Source organism: Simochromis diagramma, unplaced genomic scaffold, assembly GCF_900408965.1.
Source record: "Simochromis diagramma unplaced genomic scaffold, fSimDia1.1 OVJJ01000602.1, whole genome shotgun sequence".
Classification (NCBI taxonomy): domain Eukaryota; kingdom Metazoa; phylum Chordata; class Actinopteri; order Cichliformes; family Cichlidae; genus Simochromis; species Simochromis diagramma.
Window position 1 is genome coordinate 2,324,113 of NW_024387040.1, and position 17,685 is coordinate 2,341,797.

The window sequence follows — 17,685 nt, forward strand, 5'->3', positions numbered from 1 at the left end:
CCAACACGCGTGCTCATCTGAGCTCTTATTTTAGTCTTTTACTCAGAGTAAGGATTACATTTCAACTTACTGTGCAGCACAGGGACTTTTGGGTCCCATACAAATTAAAAACACTCACATATTCTCAGTTACGGGTACAGAACTACACGAGCGCAGGAAGTGTTAGCTCAATGGTTTGCAGTAAGTCAGAGAGGAGTGCAGTGTCCTGTGCTGTTTTCACCTGTGATGAAACTGCTTGTCCTTTGCCACTGTTAATCTACTTCCAGTAGACAGCCTAAGTATAGCAACAGAGAACGCATCGATCTGTGCGCGCGTGTGTGTTCGCGTAAGCGCATATTGTTGTGTGTTTGCAACTCCGCAAATTCTTTCCTCTATGCTGATAATTAAATGCATGTGCTTGTGTGGGATATTTTGTGCGTGTGCATGTGTTTGTGCATATCAATTACTTCTATCCATGTTGCCGTTGTGTGCGTTTTATGTGCTCGTGTGTTTTGTGCGACTGAACAGCTTAGCTCTGATCGATACAGCCAAGCCTAGTCAGTAGCTGTCAAGGATGGAGTGAGAATTCAGCTAAACTATTACTGGCTTTATTCTGGGCTAAGATGCACACATTTGGCTGCAGGCTGGAGTTTAAGGAGGGCTCTAAATGGATAGAAACCACTTGTAAAAGCCAGAGATTGATTGCATCCAGATCGGAATAAATTTATATTTGCACTGACAGGTCGGGGTTTGCCAAGAAATGGATTGTCACAAGAAATGAGAAATAAAAAGAAACAAATGGTCTTGGATTCTAAAATTAAACAACAGTTTCCGCATGGCTTCCTATAGAATGTGTAATTTGAATACTGTATCTGCACACTAACGTAATATACTGATAATATCAGACACTTGAATGGCTTAACCATTTCTTACTGTGGGCATATTTATATTACTTATACGCACGGGAAACCCCGTGAATCGAGATCATGGATGTCAAACTCATTTTCCATCAAGGATCAGATACAGCTCACGTTGATCTCAAGTGAAACTTCCCTTTAAGGAATAAATGTGCAAGATTATGGAAAACGTTCTGCTGGCTCATTGCCCAGACTGTCCTGTAATTACAAGTAGAAAGTTTTGTTAAGTCACTAAAAATGTGCTTTTTCTTAAACTCTTGAGCCTTTGCAAAACAAAAACAATTAAAAAAAAACATTTCTATAGTCAATAATGAAAAAACAGGCACTCTTCTTCCATTTAAACGCTTATCTATTACTTTACTTTAGTTTAAATGGCCACAGGGAAATATTATTAGGAAAAGCTGTAAAACCTATGAAAATACAGGTAAAAGTTCAACATTTAAGCTCTTCTTCGCGTTTTCCAAAACTGTATAATGGGCTGTATTACAGTCTTTGCACGTCCAATTGTGGCCCATTGTCCTTATATTTGACACCCCTTATTAAATGGGTAAGCCCTTCACATATCACTCCCCTCTAGTGGCCAGAAGGCACCATAGCATTAAACTTAGCTATAAAATGATTCCCATCCTCTGTGAAAAATTGCTTGGCTCAAAGCTTCAAGCTGCGGTTGTGTAAGAGCATGTGATAATTAATATAGCAGCAGTTTTGCTGACAGTTTCTATTGATCATCATATCATTACTAGCATAATTGTTATGAAATAAACACATCAAAAGTTTGCAAAACAATTTAAAAAAGAATATGTATGTTACGTGCAGGGAGACATTGTTGAGATTATCCAGTTCATTTCTGCATTTGAACATGTAAATATGAATATGTTCAAATGCAGGATGTTTTTGCAGGATGCTGTCATTGTTATGTTTAGTGGATATAGACATAAAGGAAAAGAATGAAACAGTCAAATGTTAATATAAATTTTAAAAGTTCGGTTTCAACACTGTTAAACAGAATATGCATCTAACATGAAGTCTTTTAATTCTTGCTTTCATTAAGTGGAATTAAATGCGAACTACAATGAATCACAGTCCCATACTCCCAAGCCTGTAATCATTCAATCTACACTACTACAGCCCTCTCTGTCTGTCACCTGCATGAAGCAATGACCTCATCCATCCTGGGATCTCATCACCTACTTTCACACACTGCAGCGAAAAATTTCAGACAGCAAGAAAATTAAACTGAAACATCCAATGATAATCGTTTTCTAAGCAAATCGCATTCCTGTAGCTGCTCATCACTCCGCTGGGAGTACTTTAACATAACACATGCTTTCGTGGTGGCATGGAAAGTGATTGGAGCATCCGCTAGACTCCTTGCTCATCACTTACACACACACACACACACATGCATACATGCACACAGTGTGCTCTGCGCTGATTGAAAGCAGCTTAGCTGTGTCTAGATCGACAGTGTCGAGGTTCAGTCTTGCCTTGAGTATGTGACTGAACTACTAACTCTATAGTACACAATCCCAGTGTGGTTCTTTCGAGGAGCTGCGGCTGTACTTTAAAAAAGAAAACAGAAAAACAATCCTTTTTTAAATTTTTCTCCCTTTATAACAGGTTAACAGTTAAACATTAAAGTGTGTTAAGAATTCAGACGAACACTGATGGGCACGATGTGGTCATTTGGATTTAAGAAAAAAAAAGGCATCGATGAGTGATCTGCGGGGTGGGGAGATGAGGAGAGAAAATAGATGAAGTTTACAGATAAGGAATGAGAAGTAGAGCCAGAAGGTACGTTGACAAAGATAACTTTGATGAGTGAAACTTTTTCATGTTGCCTTACCGCCTCAGGGCTCTTTTCAAGGTACATGCACTTGATAGCCGCACGTAAACAGACGCAGACTTGCATACCAACAGACACGCGTGCACCACTGAGATCCTGTCAGATCAGCTAACTACAAAGGCTTCACACTGCACTACAAAAATCAACATTATTCAGTCTAACTAATCTGTCCATTCCAATACTGTATAGCTTTCCTTACTTCCCTAAGGTTGTCTCATAACTCACATACCGCAGAGCAATTTTTTTCTACTTTTCTTTTCAAAATCAACCTTGTCTGCAGGTTGCACTAATGAGTAACAAAGAACAGGACATGTTCTCCTCAGGAGGACTGCAACAACAACAAGGAACCACGCTAAGCATCAGTAGGCAGTAAGCAGTCAGCATCAGTGGGGTTATAACTCTAAGACCTAGATACTTGTGGATGCAAGTATAACAGTATAACTATGTGTATGCAAAAATTACTGTCTTTACTTTGGCATCATGTCCCAATTTATGCAGAAAAGGCACCTTTTGCCACAAGAGGTGAAAATAAGAGTAACCTTTCTATGCTTTTGTAGGCAAGGCCTGTTGGCTGTCCATCTGCTGGCACACTTTGCTCACTGCACTGAGAGTGTGTGATTATTCTGTTTATTCCATGGGTGGCAGTATTTTAATTCCAAAGGCTGGGTCCATTTAACAAGAATAGAAAGACATGGAAAGGTGGCAAAAGTCAGTCAGTCAGTTTGTTTCTGAGCTTTTATCTTTGGATGAAAAATTTTGAACCTGGGAGTAGTTTCGTTCAAAAATGACAGCACCAGCACCAGGGGTCAATGATTTGTATGAGTATTTAAATGATGTGAATCATATATTATGGCCGTAGTCTCCATACCTCAACCCACTTCAACACCTGTGGGATTATTTAGACCGATGTGTTCAGTAACGCTCTCCATGCCCATCATCAGAGGACCGTTGTTGCCAAATCACAACAACGGTCGCCTCAAGGTGCTTTATATTTTAAGGTAAATACCATAACCCAACAATTAGAGAACCCGTGTGAGTAAGCACATGGCAATAGTAGAAAGGAAAAACTCCCTTTTAACAGGAAGAACTCTCAGATACATTGTGGACACATTGTAGAAGATTGCAAGAGATTAATAATAACTAATGATTAAAATAATAACTAATGGCTGAAATATCAACTGAAAGGTGCACTGAAGCATTAGTCCTTCACCTTATTATAGACTATATGATGATTTTTTTTTGTAATCATAACCATAACATCCATTTATAAAGCATTTTTCAGACCTGCCAAATGGCCCTGCGTCGTTTACGTTGCAGTTATGCTCCATGAGGGGCCTCCAAGAATGACTCATGACCAAAGTCAGGATAGTAAAGCATGAAGAAGTCAGCAAAATATTTAGAAACCCTAAAACCCTTAAAGGTGATCATCAAATATTTGTATCTTCTTTATCATTTAGAAAAAAATGGGGTAACTGTGAGTGATATATAAAGTGTGATACTATGTCAGTGTTGTTTTATCAGTTTGTTCCACCTGCCTCTGTATAAATATTCATCTTAGAACACATGCGTGGTGCAAACGTGACCTTTTTCTACGAGCTGATCGCACAGCTTCAGTCACTCTTTGACGGCGAGTCGTTTGACGCACCATCCATCATATGAAGTGTACAGAACTGCATGCAAATGCTGAGATGCTTAATAACTGCTTTTGAATGCTGGAAACTCTACTGGCTAATTCCAAGGCTTGAATTTTTGTTTTGTTTTTTTAATTTATTGAATAATGCATTAAAGCCTAAAATGCCAGTTTTGTCAGTAGCTGCCATCAGCACTGAAAATGGAACTAGCCTGTTATTATTTTTGTGCACACGCTCATCAAAGGCCTAGTTGCGAGCATCCGAGATAACAAAATGAGTGAGAGGCAGAGATATGAGTCAGATGCAATAAAAGTCAGTTGTGCTGGTGGGGCTGGCAGTGGATCAAATTCAATTTCCCCAAATTTAAAAAAAAGGGATAAGAAGCAGTGGACTGTTTACCTCAGGGTGCAGAGGCCTCACTTCTCTGCTTATCAGGGCTGCAAATCTTAAAGCCATTTAGACAAGCGACTGTTTAGTTTAAAGACAAAGCAGAGAAAATGTGGCAAGACAAGTCAGCGTGTGGTAATTTGAATCAAAAAGAGAAACGAGAGTCAGAGAGAAATGTAGGACAAAAGAAAAAGGCAGAACAGAGCCAGAGAGAGGGGGAGAAGGGGTTTGAAAGAAACAGATACTGTTGTTAGATAAAGAAAGTAGACCCACAAAATATAATGACAAAGATCACTTTGATACGTTGAGATTATCTGAGGATTACTTTAAGGTGAGGCGTTCGCTTGCGAACATAAAATACGTGCTGACATGTACACCCAGGCATACAGAGTGCAGCAAACAGAGCAGAGTGTTTGGTTTTCGAGCAGCCTGTGAGGTCTCGTTAGGTTAGCTCGCTATCAAAGGAGCGCCAAGGCAAGATTAAAATAAGTTCCCCATCTCGCCATCTCTCACTTTGCCTTTCTCTCACACTGTGAGGGTTTAGAGATGAAAGTCAGGAGTCCCTTCAGGCAGCAGACAGCTCATCTCCGTTTCCTCTTCTCCTCTCCTCCAGTTGCTTCATTGGTTGACTCAGCGGTGTAAATGGCTTGCTGCACCTGAGACCCGGACCAGACGAAAATTCAGCAGTTCACTTAATAATGATGTTAAACAATTTATTCAAGAGGAAAATTAGCATTTCTTTTTGTTCAGTGTTAAATCTGTGATGGGAGTATTTTTATCCCTTAGACATCATTAAGGAAACAGAGGTGCCACGAAGGTAAAAAGGCTCTCAGTGCACTGTAAATGAGTTTGCATATAAACAGCACATTGGCTAAATTAGATTCTTTTTTAGCACGTAGTCAGGGAAATAGATTTCACCCTTTGTTAATTTTCTCTTTGCCTAACCCCTGGTTACTTTGCTTATGTAAGCTATGTGTGACTTTAGAGGCAGCAACTGCGTTTTCTAAATGGCACTGTGTTAAAAAGAAAGAAAGGAAAAAAGGAAAGAGATCCCAGTGACTGCGGTTGTAATTGACAAAGTTTGGTAAAATGAGGTTTCTTCCCAGGCCGTCTTCCTCAGTGGATCGTTTTGTGGGGGTTTCAAGACTCAAGCTTCCCTCCGTGGTTGTGCAGTCAATTTGTTTTCTCAGATAAAAGTAAATAAGCTGAGCGCAATTTAATTGTGCCCCATTATCCCACCCTCCAGTCACAGAGGAAAACAAAACCCACACAATGCTCCACTGAGACCAGGCTTTTGGAAGGAATCAAATTAGGATATGTTGTGTGTCTGCATGTGTGTGTGCGTGTGAGGAGAAAGAGGGAGAAAATAGTCTTGCGCAGCAGTGGGTAGAAAGAAATTTCTGTATGGCAGGACTCTGCTGATTTAAACCTGTAAACAAGCACTACCACACACATACACACGTAAATCTCAGGCCTTTAGTGACAGTCCAGCTCAGCTCCCAGCTAACAGGCCGTGACAGCTATTCAGCACATCAACAGAACAAATTTCCAGGAACAAAAGTCATTGTTTCCAACCAAACTCCTCTACTCCAGTCTGCTTTCTGCAGACTGGTTTATGCTTAGATACAGTCCTCCTGTGGGCAGGGAGAAGGAAAGAAGGAAGATCTTGTTTTTTGGGGGGGTTTTATTCTAGAACACACCGAAAACCAATTTGTTGGTTTGAAATCATTCTCATCAATAGCATCGGCTGCAGCTTTCAAGCTAATTAGAAACTTCATTGAAACAGCAATAACAAGTTAATTATGTTGCAGGGATATTAAAGTCGTGCATTCCCTCCTTCTATCACCCTCTCTGTTCTCACATCTCCACTGATGCTCCTCTTTGTAAACACGCTGCTCGTCTTCCACCCGCCCTTTTCGAGTTCTCAGGAATGCCTTTGAACCCCCCACAGACTTTTGAAATTGCATATTATTATTAGGCATCATTTGTATCATCGTTTATTTCTAGGGAAGAGCTGTTTGTTTGCTGGATAATTGTAGAAGATGACTTTTCAGACGTGACTAAAACGAAAATATCACAGCTTTCCAGAAAAGATGTTTGAGGTAGTCTGACATCTTTAAAACCATGATGGATTTTAATGTTGGAGTGTTTATAGAATATATACATCTAAGGTGATATTTTAAACAGGGTTATAGTTTATAGCAAATGGTAAGAAGAAGCGATAGATGTAGGTAATGGCATGTTTTGTTTGGGGGGTGTTTTGGTCCAGAGACATTTCTAACACTCAGATTTTGTGGTCATTGTTTGAAGAGTGTGGTTATATATGATGTGTGTAGAAACACCAGAAGAAAAAAGAAATCAGGAACAGCCTTAGTATTAGACGCAATATGTGTTCATCCTATTTACCTGATTTTTGCAAAGTGTTTTTAATTCATTTTCACTGACCTGATCAGGATTCATGGGAATTTAAAATGAAGGATAATCAAGGTATGACTATGTGAGTGGTTTCCTTGTTACTAAGCTACCATATTTAAAGCTTTCCTGGCGTTTGGAAACCACGAGGGGTGACCATTGAGCTTCTGATTGTGCTGTGTTGCTTTGCATTGGCTGACAGCATTGAATTACCATCTTTTGTTCATCATCTTGTGTACTCTGCTTAATGTGCTGATGCAGATCTTAGCCTGGGTCTTTTCAAAATGCTGTGGTCAGTAGTTTTAGTCTAGATTCGACTCCCTATGAAACAAGGATGCTAATGTGTTTCTCTCCCTCCCTCTTTCCTTCTCACTATCTCTTTATATCTCTGTGATGTCTCAGCTGGATCATTATCCTGCAGTCAGCTACAACCTCCCTGAAGCCTCAGACACACAGTTTAACCTGGTCAAGACGCTGTTCTTGGGAAAGGTTTATGGTGAGTGTGTCACTTTGGCTAAACCTTTTCTGCTCACAATTGTGCATTCGGGTCATTATTATATGTATATATGTCTCCCATATATAAGTATAACACTCTGAAATCACACGAATGTGTAAATCAAAGTGTCTTTTCATATACATTTAGAGTCCTTTGTCATGCTGAGCATATATGGAACTAACAAGCTCCTCTGACCTATGTTTTACTTGTGAGTTATACAATCTGAGAATAACAGACAAAAAATTAAAAACCAAACATTTCTGCACTTTCCCATGGATATTATGATAGGCTGATATTCTTTATTTTATTTTTTTTTACAAATCAGTTAAAGGTTATGATTAATTTATAAAGCTTTCTTCCTAGGGTAGCTTTTCTGTTGTTTAACTACTTACAGTACAAAGTGTTTTGTAAGACCAGTACAGAGAAGTTTCCCCAACACTCTCCAATGTGATTGATTGGTGATTAGTTACTCGGGCAGATATATACCACTTTTCTAAACTGAGTTATTTATATATGTATGAATACATATCTATCTATCTATCTATCTATCTATCTATCTATCTATCTATCTATCTATCTATCTATCTATCTATCTATCTATCTATCTATCTATCTGTGTGAAGTAAATGTACTTTTATATTTTGTCCACTAGAGAACGCCAAAGACCTATATAGTGACTTGGCTTTGCCTGATTCATCTTCTTCTGTTTGGTTGTACATGTGGCAGATCCAGTGCTGTGAAAAATAAGATTTTCACAGGACTCTGTTCAGTCCTGGGTACTTCCTGTGATTTATTAGCTTGTGGAACCACATTTCACAGCAATATTTTTGAAATAATCAGCTTCCGACATTGTTGTGGGGAAATTTGACCCTTTCATCTTGTTTAAGTTCATTGAGGTTTGGCGATTCATTTATGCAAAGCTTTCTTAAGGTCCACAGTGCCGCAGTGTTTCAGTCAGATCAGTCATGTTGACAGGGCTTTGGGTCACTGCAGCACCTTAGTTTATTTCTTTTTCAGCCATTCTGTTGTAGTTTTGCTGCTGAGCTTGGGGTCATTGTCCTGTTACATGACCAAGTTTTAGCTGTCGGACAGATGGCCCCACATTTGACTCTAGAATACTTGGTATACAGAGACGTTCATGATGGACGACAAGGTGGCCATGTGCTGTGGCTGCGAAACAAGCCCTAATAATCACCCCTCCACCACCGTACTTGACAGTTTGAGGTGTTCTTCCTGATATATTGCGTTAAGTTTTGGCCACCCACATCTCCACTTTGGTCTTATCTGTCCTAAAGACACAGTTCCAAAGTCTTGTTATTTGTTCAGGTGCAAATTTGCACATCTGAGTCCTGCTGCCATGTTCTTTTTACACGTGAGTGGTTATCTTGTGGCAATCCTTTAATCATAACTGTTTGGTATTTTTCTAATTGTATTTTCATGAACATTAACATTTAACATGCTTACAGAGTAAAGTCTGAGATGTAGCACCTGAGCTTTCTGTATATTCACGGTCTGACCTTGTACTGAATTTGCCTGAAAGGTTGTGATATTAGTTTAACACATGACTGAATGTTTCAAACAAGCAAACTGCCCAAATTTCTGCCTTTACAGAGGTGCCCGCATTTGCTTATTATCAATTAGCCAAGTGCATTTGATTAGCAGCAGTTTGCTTTTTTTTAAATGGCTTAATCTTTTTTAGATTTTCAAAGTGGCATCCTTTGCTACATGAGATAGCCTTCATTAATCCCACAGTTGAGATTTTCACAATATTAGTTGGTTTTATTCGATTTTAAAGTGACTCGTGATACACTTTAATGTCGCCACCCCCTCCCCCCTTTGTCCTCTACTGCAAGTGCAGAGAAGGTCACTGAGGTTGAAGTAACATGTGACTTCTCTCACCAGCCAGAGCTACTGATGCCGCTGCACACACCACAAGAACCGAGAGGAATAAAACACCATCATCAATCTTCAGCCAACTAAACCAGCACATATGCTTTAGGGACAAGCAAGTCCTGAGACGTTTGTTTATAACCAGGCTGACACAACAGTAAACCAAAATGTTAATTTTCTACATTGTAGCAAACATCATAACACTAAACCACACAGAGAGAGAAAATAGAAGAACAGGGAACAAATGCGGGTGTTTCCACATCTCATCGGATCTGCTCCACTTCTGTGTTTGGACCGCAGAGACAAGAGAGGCTGTCAGACAGCTGAGCTATCAGATTCTCTGTTTGTGGGAGAAAGCCGCCCTGTGTTTGGTGCAGTGCTCAAACGCACACTCACACACTGATCACAGAGACATCTCCAGTGTCACCTCGCAATCTGTTGATTGTGAGATGTGATTAGTTAACTAGGATAATGAAGGAAGAACTACAATAAGTAGACATTAGAGAAGCATAAAAGAGAAGACATGATCACACGGAGCCGAACACCTTCATAATCATCAGTGTACAGTGAAGATAGGCTTTTTTCTCAGGTAATTAACAGCACCAGAGTCGTGCTTCAAATTCACAAACACTATCAGATAAACACTATTAACTGATCCTTAAATCTATGACGCATTTACCTATTCACTGCTCAAAAAAAAATGAAGGAACACTTTGAAAACACATCTGATCTCAATGGGAAGCGAAAACCTGCTGGATGTCTACACTGATATGAACTGCGTAATGTGTTAGGAATGAAAGGATGCCACATCGTTTGATGCAAATCAACCTACAGAGGGCTGAATTCATAAACACCTCAAAAGGAGGAAAAGTAGAAAGATGATGCGGCAGACGCAGTTACCGAAATTACATTGCAGCAAATCATAACAGTACTCAGAAGATGCACGCATGTATGCATGCCTAACAACCTCAAGACATGCACCTAATGAAATGACAGATGGTGTCCTTGGAGACAGTCTGAGGTGCAACGTGGTGGCGTCAGATGGACAAAAACATAAAGTCCCAGAGGTTGTCTATTGGATTTAGGTCAGGGAAGTATCAATTCCTTCATCCTCCAAGAAACTGCCTGCATACTCTCCCCACATGAAACCATGTTTTGTCTTGCACCAGGAGGAACCCAGGAGCCACTGCACCGGTGCCTGTAGTCCGTAAATGTCTGTGCAGTCCTCCATACATTAGCCTCCCCAGGCTATCACTGACCCACCACCAAACTGGTCACACTGAACAATATTACAGGACACACAGCTTCTCCAGACACTGTCATGTCCATCTCATGTGCTCAGGGTGAACCCATTCTCATCTGTGAAAAGTGCAGGCAACCAGAGTTGGACCTGTCAATTACAGTATTCTGTGGCAAATGCTAATAAGGCTCCATGGTCCACAAGGCTGTTTGTAATAGCTCTTGCCTAATCTTAATTTGTTCACATTATCGTAACGTAAGCTTTTAGATAGTATTTCACATTGACTATATGATCCCAGACAACTGTTGATAGAAACCTTTATCCTGAAAACCATAAAAGCATTTACTATTACTATTAGAGCTACAATAATTGGTCAGTTCTTCAGTGAATCCACTGACAGAAAAACAACTATAGCTTTGATAACAGAAAAATCGAATTATTCTCAGGTTTATATAACCAAAGAAAAGGCTCTATAAAAGCATTTAGCATGTTTGCTGCTCCTGCTGAAATCTCAGTTTCGTGTCCTGAGGTTTGCAGTGTTTGCTGCCCAGGGAGATTGTGCTAAAGTAGTATTGATCATGTAGTGCAGGGATGATTCAACACATGCTTCTGTAAATGATGAAACCTTATGCTTAACGTTACCGTATCCTGTGTATTTATGCGTGTGCGAGTAAAAAAGTGTCCTTACATCAGCGCCTAAGCGGAGGATATTTATGGTTAGAGCAGGATGGAGAGTGCATGTATTTTGTTGCACATATCTGGGGTAATGGAGGGGGGAAGTAAGTCCTCATGAAAGAAAAAACTAGATTTTAGTATCAAGACTTGGTTGAAGGTTAGGTTAAGTTAAGGGTTAGGTAACCGGTGGTTATAGTGAGGCGAAATCTGTAAGAAATTACTGCAATGTCCTTTAAAGTGACACAACTGTGTGTGTGTATGAATGTGGTAGGTGGGTGGTTGATGTACGGCGTATGGGCCTAGATCTATGCGTCCCGGTGGAATAGATGGGAGAGATGAGTCATACATCAGCCAGAGCAGCGGGCACGCTCCAGACTCTGTCCTCTGTGCTGCAAATCTGTCAAGTGTCTGTGTGTGTGTTTGAGTGTGTGCATGGACCGTGTGTGAGTCTTTCTAAGGGAATAGATTCAGAGGCAAAGTCAGAAAGAGAAAGAGAGAGCACTAGAAATTGTGACAGTACTATCATAGAGAGATGATTGTAACCCTGAGGGTTAGTTGTAAAGGACATCTACATCAGTACCAGTCTGAACTTCTGATTTCTCTCTTCTATTCTTTATCCCCCTGGCCTCTATTTTTCTGTTAACTGTCCGCACTGAATGAATGTGTCCCTCCCTTAAGGTGATACCAATTATTTTACACTGGATTTAAGAAAGGTTGCCATTTCTTTATGTGACGGCTTTATTCTGAAGAAGCCTCTATTTGAAGTGGCTCCATCGGTGTAGTTGTTAACCCATTAGCCTTACATGTGAAAGATGTCAGGCAGAACCAGCCTACAAGCTATTGTACTTGTAGTCCAAAGCCCAAATAAATGGGAGGGTAGCATCAGGAAGGACATCTGGCATAAAATCTGTGCCAAATCAAACATGCAGATCCAGCCACTGTGGCGGCCCTTTGGGAAATAAGAGAGCAGCTGAAAATACCTTCTATTAGCTGTTATTTGCAGACACTGGTCTACTTTTTCACATAGTTTTATTTCAAAATGGACCTGTTCTTTCCCTATAAATCTCCTTGGACTCTCCTATTAGCTGTTTTCAGCAAGATGTGATGTGAGACAGTTGCTGTGTCTGTAAAGTCTGTTGTATGGAGTTTAAGGAAATCTTTATATAAATAAAGTTTATTAGTCATGTTACTATGTAAGCACCATTGCATAAAAACAGGTTTATCTGTGCTCCAAGTTTATCAGTATACAGATTAAGTTGATGTTCACAAAACAGGATCTTCTGCTATAAAGTTCACTTTGTTTAACTTCCTTTACGTTTAATGATTTACAAGAAAATAATATGGTGCAATGCAGAACTCTTGAGCCAGCGTCATGTCCTGACATTTTTCTTCCAACTAAAGACTTTCTTTTAAGTTTTTAAAGTGGTCTTGCTCAATAGCTCTCTTGGCTGACTCAAGGAATCAATTTAAATTTTTAATTTTAGTCACTTTTTTACTAACAGCCTGTTGCAAAAACACATCATTTGTTCGCGTATTGTTAGCTGAATCTATGAAAATTGACAAAAGTAGAACAGTTTGATGGGTATAAAACAGTATTTTTGCACCAGCAAGGTGATTCCCAAATAACTGTCAGCCTAAAACTTGGCATATTTTGGCAGGGTGTGCAGTGTGTCCTTAAACGATTTGAGGATACTGGACAAATGGAGTACAAAAGACAAGGGACATGAGAGATATATTAAGACCTTTTGTTGATCTATCACTGAAGACTCATGAGAAATAAATAGACACTTTATTGATCCCACAAGAAAATGGTTTCAACGGGAGGTTGGCTGTCATTCTTGAGGAACAGAAACATGGAGAGGTGTGAAAATTACACAAGAACTGGAATGAAGATCAGTGGCAACAGGGCTTATGGAGTGGAATTTTTCTTTGCCATCTAGTAGTGTTGTATATTGTTGATCATACTGATTTGTTGTTTTGTTTTGCATTGTTACATATTGATAAATGTTAGAGTGCTTTTTGGGTTGTTGGTGCCCACTTGTAAGAAATATTGGAATTCAGATAGGGGGCAGGTGCTAATAAGAATTTATTCTTCTTCCTGCTCCTTTTCACCCATGGCTGCAGTGCTATATTAATGGGAAGGAGGATTTGTATGTAGGAAATGAAATACTGTTGAACCATGTGTGAAACAAATAAATAAATGAAATGAAATGAATGCAAATGTGAAAGATTTGGCTCAAATCATCATCAGTATGGAGAGAAAATGTCAGGAGAGAGGTACAATATTCAGTGTCTACAAACAATGTTTAAAAAATGTTGAAGGGTCTGTCACGATTTGGGGCTTCAGTGGTGTCGGTGAGATCTTGTCAGCATCGATGGAATTATTAATACCATCAGATCCACCGTGCAATACCATCTTTAAGTCTTAAGTCTTGAAATGACAAGAAGTCTGCCTCACACAGTTCAGGCTGTGTGGAAGAAAAAAAGTGGTCATAACATTGCAGCATACTGAAACACCAGTGCATTAGTAAATCATTTGAAGTACTGTCCTGCTGATGACAGTTTTGTGGAAAGGTTGATGGCTCAGCACCCAGTTCTACATAAGACTGCTGATTATGCATGCTGTTGGCCGATTTCTAAAGCATGTCGGGATGAAGTGCAATCAATTTCCTCTCTTCTAAGCATCTCAGAAACTGCCTTTTGGGTTTTGCTCTTTACATTTGGATGCACAAGACACCCTGACGCTGGGGAAACTTAGTGTTAGATGAGGCTGCTGTCTGTCTCCATTTCTATAATCTGAGTGTGCCTTTTTTGGTGCCTGCAGTTTGTGTGTGATAGGATGACATCATACTGTCCTCTGGCTATTACCCTTAGTTGTACTTGTACCGGGGAGTCCTAATCCAGGCCAGTATAAGTCCAGATCCAGGTTTTCTCCAGCTGCTGTCTCAGAGTGGGGGTGGGACTGCAGTGCAGAGAGAGAGAGAGAGAGAGCGGGCAAGTGAGAGAGCGGGCAAGAGAGAGAGAAGTGCTTGCCAGTGTGGTACTGTGCTACGAAAATCCACATAACAGGCAGAAAGAACATATAAAGGAAGAGGAGAGGAAGAAGGCTTGCTGAGCAGACTGCCTGTAGACGCAAACTCCACATAGGTAACTACACTCTGATGCATGCATGTTTCACCATTTGTTTGTGTTAGTCCCTGTGCATGAGTGTGCCAAGGCTTCTACAGTTCAGAGTGAGTCATTTGAATATGAACCGCAAATTGAATTTGCAGCAGAGGTAGCGAGGTAGATTCTTTCTTTTTCATGCTTTGAGCAATTTTTGATGCTTTCGAATTTACAAGGAAATCCACCCGCGGGATTAATTGGATTGCGGGAAAATACACAGGAAGAGAAATGAGCTGTCACAGAGAGCCTGGTATTAATTTTTTTTTTCCCCTGCTCTGTTTGCTAATGCGTGTTTTCTGTTATGGCTGTGTTTTTGGCTCATTGTCTGTACATCCCAAACATCCTGATGAAGCAAAAAGCTAGATTTGGAACAGATGAATATGACTGTGTGTGTATGTGTGTATGTGTGCATGTCTGCGTGTGTGTAGTCAGTATGGGCAGATGTTGCCATCACAGGTGCGTTTGCCATGTCAAAAACACAGATGGTCTTCACCTGTTTCGCTCTACAACCCCTCTCATCATCCTCTACATCACAAATGCCCTTTTTACACGTGTCCATTTACTGCAGCTCATTTTGTTTGTTTATTTATTTATTTCTTCTAATGCTCCAATGAACAGGAGACTATCGCATTTGCAAAAGTACTACAGTTCCCAAATACTGCAGTACACAAGGACCAAAAACTCAAAAAGCAGCTGTGCTCAAGGTTACATGTTTTTTCTTCTTAAATTTAAGATTTAATTTTCACTTCTCTCTCCATCTTTCTCAATGTCTCTCTCTCTCTGACCCTCCCTGCATCAGCCATGACCAACAACCAGACAGCATGTGTGTGTTTGTGTGGTTCAAAGGGTGTGGTTTGTGGATTCACATCAGTGTTATTTTTGATGCGTCTCAAATGCTCCATACTTTCATTACCCACCTCCCCTATTTTTTCCTTCTGTCACCCTTATTTCAGCTTCTATTTGTTTCCATGGCAACTGTGTTTGATCTCCTCCACCCCTCCATTTGAGCACCCTTCTTGTCACCCCATTTCTTTCCTCCCCCCCCCCCCCCCCCCCCACACACACACACGCACACACACACACACACACGTTCAGATCAGAGACTTTTCTCCCACACCCTATTTTCCCCTCGTGTCTCTCACCTTTCCACTTACCACCACTTCTTCTTGGAGAGGCAGCCACACCCTCCCTCACTACTAGTTCTGCAGTCGTCTCCATCCTGCCTTCTGTTTTTTCATCCAACTTCTCCTATTTTTTCCTCCTCTTGAGGCAATTCTTCCACCTCAAAACACATCCCCTACCTACCCATTATCTTCACAGCAGGCCTCTCCTCGCAGCTTTATGTGCTCCCTCACCTTTTGAATTATGCATACGATATCACCGGTCACATCTGATCAACACGCTGACCTTGTTACAGTCGTGTATGCGTGTGCACTAGCAAGCATGTCTTTAGGTATATTTATAAGGGTGGCTTATATGATACATGACACAATGCAACACACGCTCTGTGTATCGTATGATGCTACATTAAATCATTTCAGTCTAAAGCATAATGGATTATGCTCCTCTGTTTTCTAATTATGTTAAGTGTGTGGAAAGCTGTTTGTTTGTGCCCATGTTTTATTGATTAGTCTGGGAAGCTCCATAAGACGCCATCAGGGCAAGCTAAAGAAGCGATTACAAGCCGCGAGGTTGTGGTGACTGGCTCTGACAAGGTGATATTACTTGTTAATGATCACGTATTAATGTGTTGTTAAGCACTGGAGCCAAGCAAACCACCCATTAGAAATCTCTGGTTACCTAATGTTCAGTTTTTCCTGACCTGAGATACTGCATGATTTTATTTGATAGAATAATACTATAGTTGAGTCTAAATACAGGAAGCTGACTGATGCACAAAGGTTGTTTTCTTGCAAGGTAAAAATCACTGGAGTGTTTTCTGTACTAGTATCACTTATATAATGGTGTCGCCGCGTTAACAATAAATAGAAAGCATGGTGTAACATTTGTGATGTTTAAGAATAATGTTCATATCGTTTAAACTACAAGCATTCGGATTTGTAAGGGAAGCTTGTCAGCTATACTCTCAGTGCATTGCCTATGGCATTATGTGGAGAGGAGCCTCCCAACGGAGAGCCTATTAGTATTCACACACAGACCTCTGCAGTGATCAACACATGTTCAGGCACACAGGAGAGAAAGAGCTTCATTCATATTCATTTTACGTGTTATCAGTAATCTGCTGGCTGTGTTTACTTTAATACTGCAAGGCCCTTGTTTCCATCCTGTGCCTGTCTCTCCACCTATTTTGCACACCCCCACGCATATGCAAATTCCTACAGTTTCACCATCCGAGGCATTTTCAAGGTGTGAAGAGAGACTCGGATCTGAGACTTGATTGACCGAGGGATGCAGAGCTGCAGTTCAGTTTGAGTGCGTCTGTACACGTATAAAAATGAATACCTTCAACACAAGTGTCTGCATAATTATTGTTTTCCACCTACAAAGACAAACTGCACAGAATACAAACAGTGCAAGTGTCTGTAGGAGGTCTGCTCAGCTGAATACTAAGAAAACTCACGTAGTGTTTGGCTCTGTTCCTGGTAGCACAATCAATAGTGCACAAGCACACACATGTACAGTACATACTTGTATTGGACCCATGAAAATGGAATAAAGAGAGAGAATTGCATTATAAGCCATGTCCAGATACTCAGAACCCCATCATCTAACATAACAGGATTCATTAAATAAACCAGTGCATACACACACACATACACAGAGCACTGTAGTTGGCCATCCCTTGTTCATCTGTGGGATTGTCCAGCGCTTTCCTCTGGGTGTGGCATGGTTGTGCAGAAGCATTGCAGCCATGCATGTTAAAATTTAAACCTGGCTTTGTCTACACACACAAGTAGAGGTAGTACATTTTTCATCTTCCCAAAAGGTGTCAATGGCAGCTTTTTTGTGTGTTTTTGTTGTTGTTGTTTTTATCTTTCCAGGTTTATGCCAGCATGGCAAGTTTATTTCATGTCTACACAGAACTG

The 17,685-nt window shown here is 40.4% G+C and overlaps 1 protein-coding gene across 2 annotated transcripts in view; it reads left to right on the forward strand.

Annotated features, from left to right (window-relative positions):
- The window catches only part of cntnap2a (contactin associated protein 2a), a 371,460-nt gene that overhangs the window by 345,531 nt on the left and 8,244 nt on the right, over positions 1-17,685 (forward strand). For both annotated transcript variants that reach the window (XM_040044091.1, XM_040044092.1), the window contains one exon: positions 7,575-7,668. In XM_040044091.1, coding sequence (XP_039900025.1) covers positions 7,575-7,668 — 94 coding nt within the window. The remainder of the gene's footprint in view (positions 1-7,574; positions 7,669-17,685) is intronic.